The following is a 19,462-nucleotide window of genomic DNA, read 5'->3' as shown; positions in this document are numbered from 1 at the left end:
GACGAATACAGCTCGCCGATCTCGGCACGGCGAGACTCGAAGACCTAACAGAAGGACCCGGCGGCACTATGAACTTCGTCAGATAGCCGGGCTGTTGATTTTTAAGGAGACAGCAAAGAAAGTCAACAGCACTCGACTGTAGGAAAAGAGGCAAAGTGGTTCCTAGAACTTGAGTATAATAAGGAGATATAAATATGATCATAAGGACGAAGATTTAAATATTATAGCGTACACAATTATTAAAAGTGATTAATCTCAATTGCTCCCAGTTTTTCCTCTCCCTTTCCCTCCTCTGTAAGAAGTGCTGGAGCTGTGATTATCACATCAACCATAATGAAGCAAAGTTAGTGTGGCGTAATTAATAAAACGCGCCCTGGATTGAACTGGGACTGCGTAAGAGTCTAAGTAGCTTCTAGGCTCTCGATCCATCAGATAACTAGTCTTGAAGGATTTTGTAGTGTAGCCTAGTGTCTGATGCCCTAGACACACTTACGACTTAAGCCGAGAGACGACTTAGTGAAAAATGATGGAAATGAAGTTTAACCATTATGTCGAGTATAATTACGCTAAGCCGTCTGTCGTCTAATCCTCAGGTCTGTCAAGGCCCTGACGCTCTCAATTGCTCCCAGTCTTTCTTCCCCTTGGGGTTACCCCGAGGCCGTAATGCGTCCTACCTAAGTGCTTGGTCCCTTTGACATTGAAAAGGGAGCCTCTGCCCGCGTGAGGTCCGTTTCAGCGTTACGAATTTTGTGGGCACTGCACCGCTTGCCGTTCTACAGATCGGTCGCCCATCCTTAACATTCATAACTCTAAAAGAATTGATGTCCTGCACGCTTGGAATTGGATGCTCTCATGTCTGGACCCCTAGCACTCTGCGTATCACTTTTTGTTAGCTCGACAACGTCTTTTCATTAAGACCCTCGTGGCTTCTGTCCCATCAAGCTACAGATAGAGGCTTCACCTCTGACGAACAGAGATCATAGCCGTTCTTAGCTCTACAGGTGTCTACAATTTGCAAATTACGTTTTTGACAGAATTTTGACGTTTCCACCTACAACAGTGCAGACGAATTCCTTCAAAGAATTCCTTCCTTCCTTCCTTCCTTCCTTTCACACTAGAGAAATTTATGTCCATTGAAGAGTTTTTACTACACAAGCGTACCGAATTTTCTTTAATATGGACATACATTTATCTAGTGTGTAGACGCCATAATAGAAGGCACGTATCGTGCGCGAGTGGATTACTTTCGGCCACTAAAGAGCTGAGGGGTGCAAGTGTGATTTCAATACTTTGCCCTCAGATTTCGAAAAACCAAAATGTTATTTACAATGCAATTAACAATTTTGAGATTTTTCGAAATCTGTTTTAGGTAATAACTTAAGATTTTTGCAAGCTGTCCAAAAGTGTATAATAGGGCGTTTCAACTAGGAAAAAATTTTTTTGGCACTATTCTCACGGTGTTGTATTTGATGAGACAAGAAAGTTTTTCTTCTACGACCATATGATCAGACGCTGTTTAGAGGTGGCTGAACGACCCTCTCTGTAGAACAAATTTCTGATTTTACCGGATTTTACACTACAGTGAGGGTCGTTCAGAGCCACCTCTAAACAGCGTCTGATCATATGGTCGTAGAAGAAAAACTTTCTTGTCTCATCAAATACAGCACCCTGAGAATAGTGCCAAAAAAATTTTTTCCTAGTTGAAACGCCCTAGTGTAATAACGTCCATAAGTAATGACTCCACCCTAATTTTATATTTTTTGAGCACGTACTCTGTAAAAGTCCTGTAATAATGGATGTTATCGTGGCAAATAGGCTCTTAACCCCCAACTCCAATCCTCTGACGATACCACGTCAAGAAAAATAAACGCCAAAAATTTACGATATGATACTTTAAATTGAATATATTTTCCTCTGTTTTAAAATGTACTTCGTAACACATTTGCATTCCATAAAATGTCTTTCGCAAATTGTTTCATGTGCTTTTTTTTGTTGTTTTCCTTTTATCATTTAATTTTTGTTTGTGTCTCACAGCCCTTCCGCAAAAAACGTATCCAAACATTTTTCTGTCGCAGGCTTAATTTTATTATTTCGTACCAAACACTTCGCAATATTCTCTCTTTTTTTTTAAAATTATTCTTAGTCCAATCTCCTTGTATATTCTTTTTCTTCTAAATTCATAAAATTTTGGAAATAAAATTTAAAAAAAAATAAATCCGTTTTAACAAAAAAATTTGGAAACATAAAAAAATTTCGAATTTTTTCTTTGCCTAAAATCTATTTTCTCTCGATTTTTTTTCTCTAAAAAAAAGTCTTCAACCAGTCTTTTCCAAATATTCCATTGCGCCTAGTTTTTCTTTCTCTTCCTTCAAATTTAATTTTTTTTATTTTATGCCAAATAAAATGTTAACACAACAAATGGGAATTTTTTGTTCTTCAATGAAAACTTAAGCAGAAAAAAAAATTGAATGTTCTATCTCTACGACGCGCGATTTTTGATATCCAGTACATTTCCGACTCTTTGTCAATGTCCAACCAGGAACCGTCGATAAATTAAGTATCTTATTAATTTTGTATGTATTTTTTCTTCATCTGTTATTGTTTGATTATTATGTCTTTATCTATATAGGGGATAAATTTTGGTATTTTAATCTTATTACAATCATGATAGTTCATTAGTTTTTTTTTTTCTTCAGTTGCACTCTCTTGGATGCCGCATCTTTGAGGAAAATAGTAACAATCATTTAGAACAAATTCATAATTACTTCTTTTTTATAAATATAAATTTTCTCTTCCATTGAAAATCTATCAAACTAGCAATATATCATCTTTTGCTTCACAATAAATCATTCTTATTACAATAAAATGTGAAAAACATCTTTTAAATTTTCTACACATTATTCTTCCTTTTCTAATATGTAGAGATACTCAAATTAGTTAATTATACAACACACTGGACTCTCCATTTTTTTCTCTTTTGTTTTTGTAACACTAATCAGAATTTGTCCTCTAAAAGAATCACTCACTCATCTTTCATTTCACGTCCACTTCATTAAAAAATAATAATAATAATAATAATAATATTAATGACGAGAAAAATATTTACAAATTCTTCAAGAATGAATTTAAACGAAAAAAAAACGAATAAAACGATGCTATTTGCAGAGAAATAAAAAGACAAAAAAAAAGTATTGGAAGTGAAAGACTCACATTCGTCGTGAAAACCAGAAAAAAAAAAGATTAAAACACTTCAATTTGTGGCTGTTGGCGCCTTGAGTGGTCGATCACGTTCACAGTTGGCCGATCCATTAGCGGCATGTTTGCAGTCTTCGAGGGATGTCGGCGGTGATGAGGTACAACTACCGGACACGGTGCTAATCGTGGGACTTACAATTGTCCCCTGGCTACACACACTACTAAATTTACTATTACTGTTCACTACAGTGCTGTTGCAGATGGTATCAACACCGTTTTTCACTTTGGAGCACCCACTCACCGGTGGCTGATAATTGTGATTGACTATGGACAGATTGAACACTGCACTCTGCTGGACGCCACCTGGGCTGTTCTGAACACGATTTTGTTGTTGCTGATGATGCTGTTGCTACAAAATTACAAAAAAAATAAATAAATAAATAATACCACATTTGATATCAATCTCAAATGAGCCAGCGTAAACTTACTAGAAATGCCAAGATAGTAAAATCTAACAACTAATAAATTGGTAAGTTTAGTTCTGGAGCTTGATAAAGTAGACCGGGGCAGAATTATCCAGCAGTAGAATTAGGCAGTGAGGTGTTATAGTTTTTCTTAGGAATAGTAATTCCCTTACACACACTTAATGACTTAAACCGAGAGATTCTTAACAATCTCACCTACTATAATTCTAGCAAAATTTCATGTCGTCCGATCGGCCCCAAACTTTGCCAGAATGTGTTTGGCCACTTCCTGATCACGAATATATAAAACCGTTTCCGTCCGTCCGTCCGGCAGCTCTTTGGAGCTTAATAGCTCCTAAACTAAAAGAGATACCGACTTGCGGTTTTCGGCAAAGGTTATATATCGTGTGAAAATTGCAACTTGGTGCATTGACCCCCCACCCCACCCCTCCTTCCGCCATTTTGAATACCCCCCTTTTTTGTTTTCTCAATGGCTCCGCCCCTATGGCATCGATCGGGCTCAAGTTTTAGTATATTACAGTAGACTCTCACTCAATCGGCTCTTTTTCAATCGGGCGAAAAATTTTGTTGACAAAGTTCTTCCTATTTTTTCGTGATTCTTTATAATTGAGCGCTTTTTGTGGAATTTACAAAGGCTTTAACACTCAATTCTATCGCTAAACCGGATGACATTTTGCCCCATATTCCCGATTGAGAGAGAGTCTACTGTACATCTGGGCCTTAGAGCTTTCGATCAATACCAAACTTAAGGATTCTTAAGGACTCCCGACCTCCCTGACCCGAGCTATAAGGGTCCAAAAAAAATTTCTTAAAATGGCCATAACTCCGGTTCTAATTGTGAGAATTTAAAAACTGAGGGCGTTTCGGAAAGCTCTCGTGAAATACCACTTCCTCTTCTAACATCGCAAGTTCATAAAAACCACCACTAGGGGCGCTATTTTTAAAAAGAAGATTTTTCAATTTTCTAAGTTAAATAACTCAAAAATTCCATTGTGCATCGGGCTGAAATTTTAGTATGTTATAGCCGCTGATTATGCTTATTAAACAAAAAATACTTAAGTCGATCCATAACCCCTGACCCGAGCTATAATGGGTCAAAGTTAGAATATTGACCGGCCTCTATCTCCGGTTCTAATTAACATTTTGAGCTAAATTTTGGGTTTTTGGTTTCGTCTCGATGAGCACTTTCGAGATGGAAGTTCACAAAGTCTCTACAGATGGCCCTGCCATAGCGTCAAAATTCATCAAAATTCAAATTCATTTTTCTCAAAAACGCCATTGTGCAAGTTAATCAAATTTTAGAGTATTGTAGTCCAATCTAGGACAATTCCAAAATGGGGCGTAAGTGTGCTGTGGTTGTAATAGAACTGGAGATATGAGGGGTCAAAGTTCAAAAGATCAAAAAATCATACATTCAAAATATTCCCGATTCTATTTTACCGATTGTGATGGGTGAGGGCTCAAACGAAAGATCTCAGCAAATGCTACAACTTTCTAGAACACTTGAACTTCGTGGGACCAACACCAGGGGTGTCACAGTCAAAAAACAAATTTCAATATCACATAACCTCAATTATCTCTACTGTCGCTGAACTGATTTTGATGATTACTTTTACATAATTGTAGAGGACATTTGTCTCTACATTTCATCCATACATAATTTTTCGATCAGATAATGCGATCTGTCCGATTTTGCCGTTTAAGTGTGAAAAAAATTGATTTTTCCTATAATAACGCTTTGAAATCACTCAGATGCCAATTAGACTGCCTCTACTCCACCAAGACACTTAAAATAGGGTTTTAAATGGAAAGTCTCACAAAATACAACAATTCTTTCATATATTTGAAGTTCATCAAATGAACACTTGGGGCGCTCTGGGCGAAAAAACGAGTTCAGAAACAAACAACTTTGATTATCTCGTCTTCTGATTAATCGATAAGATCAACTACTTCAGCTATACTTCAGCGATACTTCAGCTCTAAATCGAATTTGCGTACATTTCGAGTTAGATCACATTAAGAATCTCACTTACATAAGCCGGTTAGGATTATCTGTCCCTTTTGTTATTGGTTTCAGTCCGAACGAGTGACTTTCATTTCAATCCTCAGTCCGGTTTCTCTTAACCTATTGTCGATTTGAACAGGAACAATGATTATTTGATTATCATTGTTGATGAATCGGATCTCAAAATTAAAAAAAAATCTAACTATATAGTTCTAACTGATCTAACTAATCTCTAAAAATTAATCTCACTAGTTTGTCATTTGGACACTCTAACTAAATTGACCAATTTCAGACAAGAATGCAATTTCATTGATTTTCTTGAAGTTTTTTTTTTTTCAAATTAGCAAATGAACATACTTTTGTTGAAATGTAGAGGTGTGGTAACTAATACATCCGCCCCAAACTCCAAAATCGCTGGCTAGGCCACTCTGAAGAATCTTATTTACAATAAACTGATCAAGACTTATCACAGTCTTTTGATAATTTTTGTAGCTCTTAAACATAATTTATAACTTGTTGAATTGTTAAATTAAACTAATGATGTATAATAATGGCTTTTATAAAAAATAGTGATTAGAATTATGAGAAAGAAAATGAATTGTATAGGCCACTTAAAAAAAACGTTCAAGAAAAATGTTTATAAAACATATTGCTTTTGCCCCTTTTACCTTCAAAATGGATAATACGTTCTTAGTATAAAGACAAGAAAATATTGAGGTCAGGATATTATGGTGCATATTACGTACTATGTATGTGACATGGACTTCATTATTCTTAGTGTCCTACTTTGCCTTTAATAATGTGTGACAAAGTGCAAAGCATAAATTTCCGGACTCTTTCACAAACTAAATCATTTTAAAGTGTGGTCACGTTGTCTCGACACCAAATGCCAAGAGATTTACAGTCTGTCTCATTAAATACTCCATTTTCATGCACTTTAGGTTTCTCAAGAGTTATCCTGGCATTTCGTGGGCAATGGTCTTTGATAAATGAAATTTTCACACTCACCTGTATTTTTGTGGTTACTGCTTGATAGCATGGGCCACAGAGTCGAACAGGTGAATAGAGTCGTTCATCGGGCAAAGGCGCCCAGAATTCTGAACATTCAGCACAGAAAATTTGTCCACACGACCTTTATCAGAAAATAAAAGTAATAAGTTAAAACATTTTAAATTTTTGGACGATTAAGAATTTTTCTGAAGGCAAGAAACAAAATAATGAAAAGAAGAATCACTCACCGGCAATGATGCTTCCGTCGTCCTAGCCAGAATCCCATATCACAACCAGTACATTTGGTTACAGCATGATCAGGCACCCAGAGAACACTGGATGCTGACTGACTTGGCATGCTGGCCGAAGAAGCACCACTGCGCTCCTCGACCGCCTCCCATGAACACACAGACGCATTCTCAACAGCATCGACAATTGAGTTCTGAAAGAGAACATCAAAGCTTTCGTTCGTAATTCTTATTCAATGTGCCTCTGCAAAGAAGGAAATGAAAGATAGAAAATAGACAGTGTTATTGCCAATTTCTTTTTTTTTATTCTCTGTTCTTTTTTTTGTCATAGTAGAAGAAGAATTTCTTTGTTAATATTTCGTCAAAAAAATTAATTTAGAGCATTCTAAATGAAGAAAGGACATAACTTATTTACAGTAACCTTTAAAAAAAAAACTTTTATTTCATAAGAAGGTAGTACTAACATTTAATAATTTCCAGATAAAAGTCGCTTTCGGTTCAGTAGTTTACAATCTAAATGTGATTTTATCAAATTTAAAAATTTTATTGCAGGATTCTATTATATTGAAGAGACACGACTTGTTTAGCTGAGTGCTTTATTGGAACTGAACTACAATATTCGACATAATTCTACTTTACAAATTGTGCTTACTCTAAGAAATTACAAATTGCTTAATTTATAAAATATTATTTGGGTGATACAGGGTGTATCACTACATGCCTTCCCCCTTATGAAGGTGTGTGACACACCCGAAAATAATAAGGATAATATGGATTTAAATATTATTATTATGATTATTATAATTTTGTTTTTGTCGTGAGACTTTGTATTTTTTTGTTGATTTTTTTTTACATACAAAATAATTTTTTTAATTATTTTTTTTTAATAAAATAATAAAATATTTAATTCATATTTTTTTTCATTTAAGTTTTATTTTTATAATTTTTTTTTACAATGTTTTTTTTTACTATTAATTAGCTCTGATTAGGTATAATAATGTATTTAAGATTGACCCCATTAGTTTGTTTCACATTTTTTTGTTTTTTTCCGTTTTTATGATCTACATTATGATCAATCAAACACCTTTTTGTTAAGTAATAAGCAAGATCTTAAAATTGTCCTTTTTAATGGGTTGTAATGCTTCTTCGATAATTAGATGAATTGGTTAAAATTGGTTCGCGATTTTCATCTGTATCGCTTACATCATGAATCGAAGCAGGCAATTGGGGAAGGTTCAAAGGGTTCAAAGGTATGGTTGTGGAGTGCAAGGTCGGCAAAGTTATATTTGTATTGTTCTCGATCGAACAGAGTGGCCTATGGAGGATGCATTCTTTTAAAATTTAGAATCTTTTCATCTTGACCTTTCTTTTCTAAAGCGCGAGATTGTTCCGAAGTTAATTTTTCATTAATACCGATTTGATTAAATATAGATATTCCTCTATCTTTATCATTTAAGAAATTGTCTTCATATGAAACGTTTAAATTGTAAACATCATAGTGTCGAAGAGGTTCAATTTCAGGAAATGCAAACGCAGGTAATTCAATTTGTAGGTCATTTTTGTTTACAATTGGCAAATCAATTGTATTTTGCTGAGGTGAAATTATGCATTCCGGTATATAAATTTTCCTATCATCATCCAAAAAAGTTTGCTTACATAGCAGAGTTTCACTCCAAGGTGTTGGCAATTTTATGAGCGTTTCACAATTAGGGCGTAAGCTGATTTTTTGTGACAAGATTTGCGCAATCGGCGGATTTTCAATTTCTTCAGAATTTTTATTTTGGCAAATTTCATCATTTCTTTTGGAACCAATGCATTCTGCTGAATCAGAAAAATGTTGGACTTTCGACGTGATCTGATTTATTTGTGGGCTATTTTGTAAAATTTCTGGGACGTCACCAGAAGGAGATTCATCATCCGTTGGACTATCTTCACTGATAGAAGGTTGTGCCTGAGGAGGCACCGGTGCATCGATCATTTCATCATTAATATCGAGGGCGAAGAAGTCGACAAACGGGATAGATAGGTTAAGGGTTTTGAAAAAGACACGTTGGTCTTTTATGTAGATTATTGCATCCCACAAGTGTAGCAAATCACGTCCGATTATCCCGTCGAAAGGGAAATGGTTTTCTGGCAAAATGTGAAATTTAGCAGTAATGTTTATCTCTTTAGGAGATGAAAATCCTATTTTTGTTGTTACGGTGCCTAACGTTAGGCATTTGCCGTGTGTTATACCTCCGATCACGTGCCTTTCAGAAATTCTTACAGGGGTATCACGATGAAGTGATTTAACTTTCAGAAAGGACATTGAAGCTCCATTGTCAACCAGTAAAGATAATTTGACATTTGGATTTACCGAACTGTAAATTTGTATTACGTGGGGGTTAGGAGGTTTTGAAATAAAATAGTTTTGGACAATTATTACTGACTCTCGGCCGACGGTAGATCCTGCAAGCGACCCGCCGACCGAATCTCGTTTTCCGAATCATTTTGGTAATACTCCTGATCGGTTGGATAAGCCGTGGAGTTAAAATTTCCTCCTCGAGGGATGAAAACAGTTGTCTCATTATTTCGATTTTCTTGTCTAGAATCGTTCATGTTTGATCTAGAATTGTTAAAACTCTGCCGGGAACGATTCTGAAACGAATTTTGAGACGAATTTTGGCTGTTTGAAACCGATCGATTTTGGAATGAGTTCTGATTGCTTGAATTTTGAGAATTCGAGGTATTTTGCCCCTCGTTTTGATTACTGTTTGAATTATTACGCGACCAGTTGAATCTATTTGACCTATTTTGTCTTCCATTATTATTGTTACTGTTGGAATTAGAGTTATTAGATGCCTGTCCAAAGGATCTCGGATTTGAGAAACTCGATTGGTTTTTATCGTCCTTCGAATTACTATCTGACGGATTACTAGTCTTAAGGCGACTCATTGCAAACAGGATTGCTGACGATAAATTTGGGAAGTTTCGAGCCAATAGTAGGATACGCGTGTCATTATCCCTTATAGAATTCGCAAATGCATTTATGGCCATTTGCGTATTTGTCTCTTTTAGGGATTGGGGAACAGATCCGCCTAATTGGGAGGAATAAGAATTATTTAAGATTTGGAGGGCATCCTCCACCCTCTTCCCAAATGCCTTCAATGATTCTTTCTGATGTATTGATAATCTCTGCATTGCAGTCAATGCATCAGTAAGAGATATCTCAGGGGATACCGCAGATAAAAGGGCAGATTTGAATTCTTGATATGATGTAATACTCTGTCCTCGAAAATTACTATAAACTTCAGGACTGAGTTTTATTGTTAGTAATCTTACGAATTCAGGGTCTCGGGAAGGTGTTTGATCCGCGAAAAAGTCTTCATATAGCCCGTCACAAATAGATATAAAATGTGAAACAATATGAGGCTCACCAGTACACTTGGGAATGTCCCTCTCAAGTAAACTGCCTTTTCTTTACCATATATCAAGTCTAATTGAGATCAAAAGGTTCTATGAAATAGGCCACGCTTCTCAAATGACTCCATCTTCTTTGACAGGCACGAAATATTCAAAGTCGATAATTTATGATAAGAATCCCTTCAATTTTTTTTGAGTTTTGGAGTTTGCTTAATATAAATACCTCGAATTTTTGAATTAATAAGCATCAGAATTTTGGATAAGTGAACCTTATAAGATGAGAATGACGAAACAGTACTAAGAGAATTCATTGACTTTTTAAGGAAAGTTTCTTAGTAATATATTGCAATCACACTTTGTCTTGGTCTAAAAGTGACTCATTTGTTTTATAAAGTTTGATGACTTCTGACATTTCCTGGTAGGCTCAAACAGCAAAAAAATGTAATATAAATGGCATTGCCAGAGTGTTTATATGGTTTTCAAACCTAATATGGGCTTCAGACCTAAGACTTAGTCATTATAACTTAATTACTCTAAATTCTTACCAATCAAGATATAAAAAAAAAATTTAGAATTGGATTATTTGGGACGCAGTAACCTATTAGATTCTGAAAAAGCAATAAAATTGATTGCTATTTAGGATTTTGAGACCTTCAGGAACTAGGCTAAACCTCTAGTCTAAAGACCGCTTAAGGCTTGAAAATATGGCATAACTTATTATCAGGTAAGATTTTTCAAAAAGATTTAACTTAGGATTAGATCTATTAGATGATTTATTAGATTTTGAAAAACCAGTAAAATTACTTGTAATTCAGAATTTTGGGACCTCGGGACCTAAACTAAAGACTCCTAGTCTATTACTGACCTATTTACAGAATTCCTCTACAGTTCTTTATAAACTAAGAGAAAATTCATATACTTTGTAGGCTCACCGCGTGCGTTTACCACGCGTATTTTCCCCTATTAGATTTTTTTTGATTTTCCTTAAAATATATTAAAAGGTTGTAATAATTTTCGGAATTTAAGGGGATTTTTAAAAAATTTGTAGCCTAAAAAACTTGATTATCTGAACCAATCTGAACCAATGTGAACCAATTATCTGTGACTTTACAAATGTTATAACTGATTTTCAAAAAAAAACCTAAATGTTGTCACAATTTCTAATAAACATTAATGGCAAGAGAGTCAATCCGTTTGATTTTGATTAAATCTGATTAAATTAAGCGACTCTTGTTGCTTCAAAGCGGCTACACAACACGGCGGTCCAGGTCCAGAAATAAGAGAGCTAGTTGTACCTTCTCATCGCTTCAAGTCTCGTACTCATACCCGTACTAATACTCATGTTCCTACAAAAGTTACTTTAAAATTTCTTTCAACAAGAACTCCACGAACTAACAGAAATATTCATGAATTCTGTTTAACTCTTTCGTCTCTTTTGGGACGAGAGTACCCAAAGCAGCATATGAATGTTCTGTGAAAAACAATGTTTTTTAAGTATTCAGAACTGATAAAAATCCTATTTTTGTGGATGATTACAAACTATAAGGATGTCCAAATGTGAGATATTTTTTGTAGGACCTCAATTAATTCCTGAGCTTAGATATTTTTGATTAAAAATTGTGAAATTGGCTTGCAGCATATGCTGCAGTCCGGAAAGAGTTAATTAAGGAAACTGAAGCTTGAGACACAATATATCTCCTGTATGAATAAGAAATTTAATATAGATCTCAATATTTCAATATAAATTCTTCCATATTCCTAAGTCATCGGCAAGAAGGTTCATAAAGTCAATGTACGGTAAAAAAAATTGTGTCTTTTCCATCTATTCTTCAATTTCGAAATTTTCGGCTTGCCAGATTTTACCCCAGATTCCCGTATTTTCCAGGGTTTGTTCTCTGTTCTAATATTCATTAACGTAACTTTTTACCCTCGAGCACGAAATTTGTTAAGGGGTTACGTGAGTCACACTTCTAAACAAAAAGAATATTTCAAATCTTAAAAATGAATTTTTAAGATTTTTAAATGAAAATTTTAGAAAATATAGTTTGAATGATGCATTTTTTATGCTTCAGGTCTTAAATTAAGATAAAAAAAAAGATTAAAAAATATGTTGAAAAAATAATTAGAGAAAAATATGCAAATTCTTGTCTATTTTGACCCACATAATCCCTTAAAGGCCCCTACACATTGGGAGCAATTTTCATCAAAAACGGATTTTTGATAGAATTTTGATATTACCAATAGCAGTGCAGATAATTTCCTTCAAAAAAGTAATTTTTGATTAAAATTACTCCCAATGTGTAGAGGCCTTAATAGAGCACTAACTCTATGAAAAAAATATCGTGAATTAGAATTCCCTTTAGTTCACCAAAAATGGGGACTGAAAATCAAAAAATTCTGCTACTAAAATAATATTACATATCGCTTTCGAGATGTCCTTTTATTGTTATTCTGTGTTATTATTATTATTATGTGAGTTTTTCTCTCAGATTTTGAAAAGCTTTAGGAAATGCTTTTTGTTCAAAACTTTCAATAATCTTACGATGTAAGAAAAATTAAGACAATTTGGAGCAAGTGTGGCAAGATTTTAGTTTTTCCTTCTTGAATAAGCCTTTATTACAGGCGTGGCCTATTGTTAAAAAAGAAGGATATACACACTTTTACTTGGGGTGTGTCTAATTTTTCTCTATCAAACATTGAAAATAAAAAAAAACTCCACTCTAGTTAGGTTTGGCTTATACAAAGCGGAATGTTACCTAAAATAATTTTCTAGGAGTAACTAATTTAGTAGATCTATTACTATCTTCCTGCAAAATATGAAATCCGAAAAGGTTACCATAAATCGTCGGTGTCCCAAAAAGTGATTAATAATTTGTACATCCAATCATTCAAAGACTTTCATTCAAACATCTTCCCAGAAATTCAATGCAACAGAAATGATTGTAAACTTTTGATTAGCACCAAAACTCTACATGCCTTTGCGGGTTAGAAATCATTATCTGAAGTACATAAACATCTTGTGAGTTATTTGCATGATCTTAATTACACTTCAACTTTTTTTTTTAGATATATTCAAGCAATTTAGCATTCAATATTCCTTGCTTTCTTAATTATCTGCCTCATGCGATGATCACAAAGCATTCACATAATTTTTTTTGGCGCCAGTGATTTGTTTTCTCGTTTTCCCATTCGGTCTGTGATTCATTAGATAGTCACGAGATATTCTACAAAATTATTTGTAATGCAATGGATAATATATAATGAAATTTTCACATTGATCACATACAATTTTTTATATAATTGAATGACAAAAGAGCAAGAAATTAAAAGAAACATCCGACGATACTTTGTTATGTTAAGTATTTGGGGTTATTTGGCATTTTATTAAAAAAAAAACAGGATTTCAAAGAAAATCAAAACTAACCACCGATTCACAATTAGAAATTATTCCCTCAGAACTATAAGGACTCACTGAACACCTTCTGAAAAGCTGTTCCGGACTGCTGTTGAAAAGCGTTACTACATTTATATCTTCATTCATCACAAGATCCTTCAAAGTATTCTAAAAATCGTGGACGGTTTTAATGTTTTTTTTTGTGCAGTGGTTTTTTTTTTACAAAACAAGTGGATAATACACATAGAAAAATGAAAGAAAGAGAGATATTAACAAGAGAAATTGCTATGTTCATCATTATCATCATTAATAATAAAATCATTCAGTGAAATATTCTTTTTCAAAATAAAATTTACAACTTTCCATTAAGTAAGACCAATTCATTAGAATTTCGATTAAATCAACTTTTGAGTGAGTTTGATATTTTCATCAAAATATTGGCAAAATTTACCTGTTCTTCAGAGACAAATTGGGCATTATTGCAGTGTTGGCATGTTTGCTTAAGAAGGGCCAGTCGCGTTATGTAGAGTTCCTTTTGCAAAGCTTCTTCGCGCAACTGAAAATATATATAAATTTTTTTAAGTATAGATTAAATTAGTAATTTGTGTCTAAAAACAATACTTTCTAGTTTTAATTTTTTTCAGATTGATAAATGTTCTAGTCAAAAAAATAGCTGATAAAAAGTAGTGATACATTTTAAGATAGGGTAAGTGTGCCAAATTCCGGCCAGCTTGAAATTCCGGCCACCTTTTTTGTTCTTCGGATTTTCATGAATTTTTAGTTTTTACATACACTAGAGATTATACAATGCAAAATAATAACAAAAAATGTAGCTTCGACAAACGAGATGACGTGAAAAAGATATTGGAAGAATTCCCGAAAGGCAAGAAACTATGAGAATGAAGGTGGCCGAAATAGGGCACCAAAGCTATGTCTACATTTTTATTCATTTTAAAATGTATTAAGAATGATTTTAAAGTAAATAAAGACGATAAACTGTCTACAAGGTTCTAAGCAACACTTCTTAAGTAAAAGGAATAAAAAATCAATTTCTATTAAAGATATTACATTTCAAACTTGAGACTTTGGCGCTTGCATGCAACTATGCCGAAATTTGGCACACTTACCCTACCTCTTTAAAAAAAAGTAATGGTATAGTCAGTTTTGTGGAATGCTAGAATTCATAGCTAAGATGTTACATCCTAAAATTGTTTGGCTCTGGAAGTTAGTCACCAAAGCTAAGACGGCGGTGAACGTAAACTTTGATGATGAACCAGTTGTAAACCGACTAAACCGATAAGTAATTTTTGTACGCTTTACGCGCATTATGCGACCTAAATCGATTAAAATCGGTTGTGAGCAGGCGAATGACCGGTAAATGATCCCTATATAAATTGTACCGATAAAGAACTTTATAAATTTAAGTAAATAATACGGAATCATTTTTATTTATTTATTAAAAAAAACCAAAAAAAAACCAATGAGCAGGTGCTCTTGAAAGCAAAAAATACATGTAAAAAAATATAAAAAGTCAACTTTGTTTTCTGAGAAATCTGTATTTTTGAACGTGTATTATTGAGGTGCTTTCAAGAGCATTTGCTCATTGGTTTTTTAATAAATAAATAAAATTGATTCTGTATTATTTACTTAAATTAATAAAGTTCTCTACAGGTACAATTTATAATATAGGGATCATTTACCGGTCATTCGCCTGTTCGCAACCGATGTGAATCGATTTAGATCGCCTAATGCGCCTAAGGCGTAAAAAAATTTACTTATCGGTTTAGTCGGTTTACAACTGGTTCATCATCGGTTGATTGAACCAATTAAAAAACAATATAGATTTGTCAAGGATTCAGAGGCCTTTCTAATAGATCTAAATTTCTCCAAATCGATTAAAAATTAAACTAAAAAAAATATCGATTAAAAATTAAATTAAGAATGATTCAAAGCTATTTTATAAAATTTTTGCAAAACGTATCCGCTTCTGTGGATCAGTGAATAAAATAGTGTCTCTATGACTCAGGTTAAAGTCTGGGCAGCTACAGATTTGTTAGCTGTCGTATCAGTCTCGAATTCGTCCGAAGACTAAATAAAAAGTTTATTGCAAAAACGAGTTTCGGCATGAAAACTTCAGTTAAGAAAAATAAATATTGATTGTCACAGTGATACCCTGATCTGGAGCAATTTTACCACCTTAGGATTTAAAATAGAAGGGAAAAATGGAGGTGCATCATGGGCCCAAGCAAGTGATCCAGAAGGCGCAGTACAGTTCGGGTAAAAGGAATAAACTGACTCACAGATAAATCAAATTTTGATTTTAATCTAAATCTAAAATAACATCCAAGAAATGAGAAAAATCGAATGACGCGTCTTCAAGAAATCGTACACAGATTTAGAAAAACTGGAGTCATGTTTAACGGCCTTAAATCGACTTAAATCGAATTAACTTAGGGCCCACATAGACTCAGGCTTATCCTCGAGAATATTTAACCTGTAAAATTCGACAGTAAGATTAAGATTTAAGATTTGTCTATGGGTCGGTTATATTCCTTGCGGAACCGCTGCACCCAGGCCACTTATTTGGGCCCATTATGCACTCCCCATTCTCCTGTTCCATCTTAACCCCCAAGGCGAGTAAACCTGCTCCATATCACAGTGCTCTGTGCGCGTTCTGATACACACAGTACCGCTTTATATCACGGTAAACCAACCTTGGTTTGTGGATCTGGGCAGTGAATGAGTATTTGTATTCGACTGAACTGTGCATGTCGAAACTTATTTCCTATACCAACCTCTCTCTTTAGGCGGTTCATCGTCAATGCATTGGCATTACGTTTCCATTCATTCACTGGACGAATTCGAGACTATTACAGCAGCTGAAAAATCTGCAGCTGCCTAGTCTCGAACCCTCGACCTCACAGTCACAGAGCTACTGCTCTATCCACTGATCCACTGAGGCCCCAAAAAAAAAAATTCGACAGTAAATATTTATTCCAAACTGCCATACACTGAGGGCTTAGGATCATCGATTAGAAGGCCTTTGCATAAATTTTCTTTAACTCTTTCGTCTCTTTTGGGACTCTAGTACCCAAAGAAGCATATGAATATTATATGAAAAACAATGTTTTTTTAATTATTCAGAACTGATAAAAATACAATTCTTGTGGATGATTACATACTATAAGGATGTCCAAATGTGAGATATTTTTTGTAGGACCTCAATTAATTCCTGAGCTTAGATATTTTTGATTAAAAAATTGTGAAATTGGCTTGCAGGATATGCTGCGGTCCGGAAAGAGTTAAGCTGATCCATTACTGCCAAATTTTAAATGCCAAATATTATCGAGGATAAGCCTGAGTCTATTTAGGCCCTTATGGGGAGATCCCTCATTCGTTTGCTTTGGACAGCCCGTGGTATCGGCCAAAAACCTGAAACCTAAAATCCCTAATGGTGTCTACACACTAGATGCAATTTTCGTCAACAATTGCCTGTTTTAAAAAATTCTGACGTTTCCGCCTACAAGGATAGGGAAAATTTTCTTTAAAAAGGTATTTTTTTAAAAAAAATTGCTCCAAGTATGTAGAGGCCTTAAGAGATAAAATCGCTAATGGGTCGAACACCCGAAAACCAAAATCCCGAATATGGATCGAAATCTTGAATTGGTCGAAATCCAGAAAGTCAAAATTCCGAAAAGCCAAAATCCCGGAAATCAAAATTCCGAAAAGGCAAAATCCCGAAAGCCAAAATTCCGAAAAGTCAAAATCGTGTAATCCGAAATCCCTTAAGTCGAAATCCGGAATGGTCAAAATCCTGAAAGGAACGCAATTATACAGAGAATAATGTGAGTAATAATTTCCCAAAACAGAAAATTTTTCTTTACCTCCAACAAGTGCAGGTGCGATTGTCACAGTCACTATGACACTTTGAGTATTCGGGATTTTGGCTTTCGGTATTTTGGTTTTTCGAAATTTTGGCTTTACGAAATTTTGTCTTTTCAGGATTTTAACTTTTTTTATATTTTTGCTTTTGAATTTAGCTAGGATACGACAGCCAGACGATTCAGATGGATATAGACGATTAAACAGCGTAACACTATTTCTCAGTTAGAAATCCTTGGATTCGAAAAAAATATGTTAACAATTTGGCTCCCTGAGAAGAGGATGGGGAAAATTTTCGATGAGGGGGAGGATATAAGAAATCGGTAAAATTCGAGCAATTACAGGGTTCATATAAATCTGCATATAGACTTTTTAATGACAATTCTTCTCATTTATAATGAATTTCCGATTTTTTTTCAAAATGATAATTAATATTTTTTGTAAATTAAAAATGAGGAAAAAACCTAATAAATAATACTTTTCCTCGTTTCTCCGAAAAAAGAATTTCAATAAAATATTTTGAATGAGATTTTTATGCAAATTACAGTGTCATTGTCCGTCCTTCTGACTCACCTTGTGTTCATAAACAATTTGTTGAAGACGCAGGTTTTGTTCACTCAGAGCATGTGCCAGGCCATCGGGACACGAAATAGCCACATTTGGCCGTTCAGTCACTCCTGACGGTGTCATGGGCAGTGAACGTGCTCCCGGTGTTGAAAATCTCGAAGTTGTGGCACTTGGGGACATGCTGCAAAGGGAAAAAAGCAAAAAAAAACACAAAAAGTAATACAATAAATGTTGACTGACAGAAACAGAAAGAGATAGTATTGTGAGTCATTGATGAAGAATTTCAAACTCACTTTCCATTTGTATACTTGGGACTGATATCACTCTTTGAATTAGATGAATTTCTTCTTCGTCTATTTGTTGATGTATAAATGGCATTGCCATAGTTGTTCGAATCTCCTCCACGTACATTGGTCAAATCTAGCCTTTGATACTCCGGATGAATATGAATGCTCTCATCAATGTCAATCATTGGATACTGCTGCTGTAGCGTCACTAATCTCTGCCTATTGTGTACTTCTGGCAAATTTTTCGTTCGACCAATTTGTTGTGGCATCATCGTGACTTCAGTTGTATAGACTTGGCCACTTCGTAACGCTGTACCATTTGCATTATCCATTTCACTAGCATTTCCGTGACTCACGGCACCATTAATGATGAATTGCCGATGAGGCAGAGGTTGTTGTTCAACAACTGGAACAAGAGTGTCTGTACTGGTCTCCACGGAGCCATGCCAAGGATTCTGATTATCCACCTGAACCGATGAGCAATTCTCAATGGAAGTGTCTACAGTAGCATGATAAGAAGCATAAGACACTCATTAATTTTTGTACATTAGGAATTCACAGCTTTTGTAATTACGCACACGAACTATTAAAATATTCTTAATATTTTCTCTTCGGGTATTAACATTAATATTAATTGAATTCTTTAAAAATAGAAATGAATAAAAAAAGCTATAACTTCCTATAACATAGTAAGTTTACTAAACTACCGGTGATGGCGCTGGTGTTAAAACGCGTTTCAAAGTCTAATAACTCAAAAATTGTATATATTATATTTATATTATAAATTTAATTTAAATTTAGAAACCTAATTTTATCCTTCGATTTTATTTAAATTCCAAAAATTTTGAAGAGCGTTTGTAATATTGTTTCGTTGCATAAGTTCGTGCCAAGTCTTGTCTTTATAGCCTCAATTTTCTTTTAGAAATATTTTTCTTGAAAAATGTTTGTGAGATGATTTTTTGACAGCTTTTTCATGGAGTTCATATTTTTCCACTAAAATTATTCTT

The 19,462-nt window shown here is 34.4% G+C and overlaps 1 protein-coding gene across 8 annotated transcripts in view; it reads right to left on the bottom strand.

Annotated features, from left to right (window-relative positions):
* Window positions 1-1,877: 1,877 nt before the first annotated feature.
* LOC129804613 (myotubularin-related protein 4) overlaps window positions 1,878-19,462 on the bottom strand; it is a 50,161-nt gene continuing 32,576 nt past the window's right edge. For 5 of the 8 annotated variants that reach the window (XM_055852106.1, XM_055852130.1, XM_055852115.1 and 2 more), the window contains exons 9-15: window positions 18,462-18,954; window positions 18,175-18,349; window positions 14,171-14,275; window positions 13,750-13,887; window positions 6,924-7,117; window positions 6,694-6,817; window positions 1,878-3,604 (exon numbers count right to left, since the gene is read on the bottom strand). In XM_055852106.1, the coding sequence (XP_055708081.1) occupies window positions 3,251-3,604; window positions 6,694-6,817; window positions 6,924-7,117; window positions 13,750-13,887; window positions 14,171-14,275; window positions 18,175-18,349; window positions 18,462-18,954 (1,583 nt within the window). In that variant the 3' untranslated portion in view covers window positions 1,878-3,250. Of the gene's footprint in view, window positions 3,605-6,693; window positions 6,818-6,923; window positions 7,168-13,749; window positions 13,888-14,170; window positions 14,276-18,174; window positions 18,350-18,461; window positions 18,955-19,462 lie in introns of those variants that run through there. The other 3 variants (XM_055852144.1, XM_055852155.1, XM_055852166.1) reach the window with 2 other exon arrangements.

Source organism: Phlebotomus papatasi, chromosome 1, assembly GCF_024763615.1.
Source record: "Phlebotomus papatasi isolate M1 chromosome 1, Ppap_2.1, whole genome shotgun sequence".
NCBI lineage: Eukaryota > Metazoa > Arthropoda > Insecta > Diptera > Psychodidae > Phlebotomus > Phlebotomus papatasi.
The sequence above is the reverse complement of the archived record's forward strand: the minus strand, read 5'-3'. Positions and strand labels throughout refer to the sequence as shown.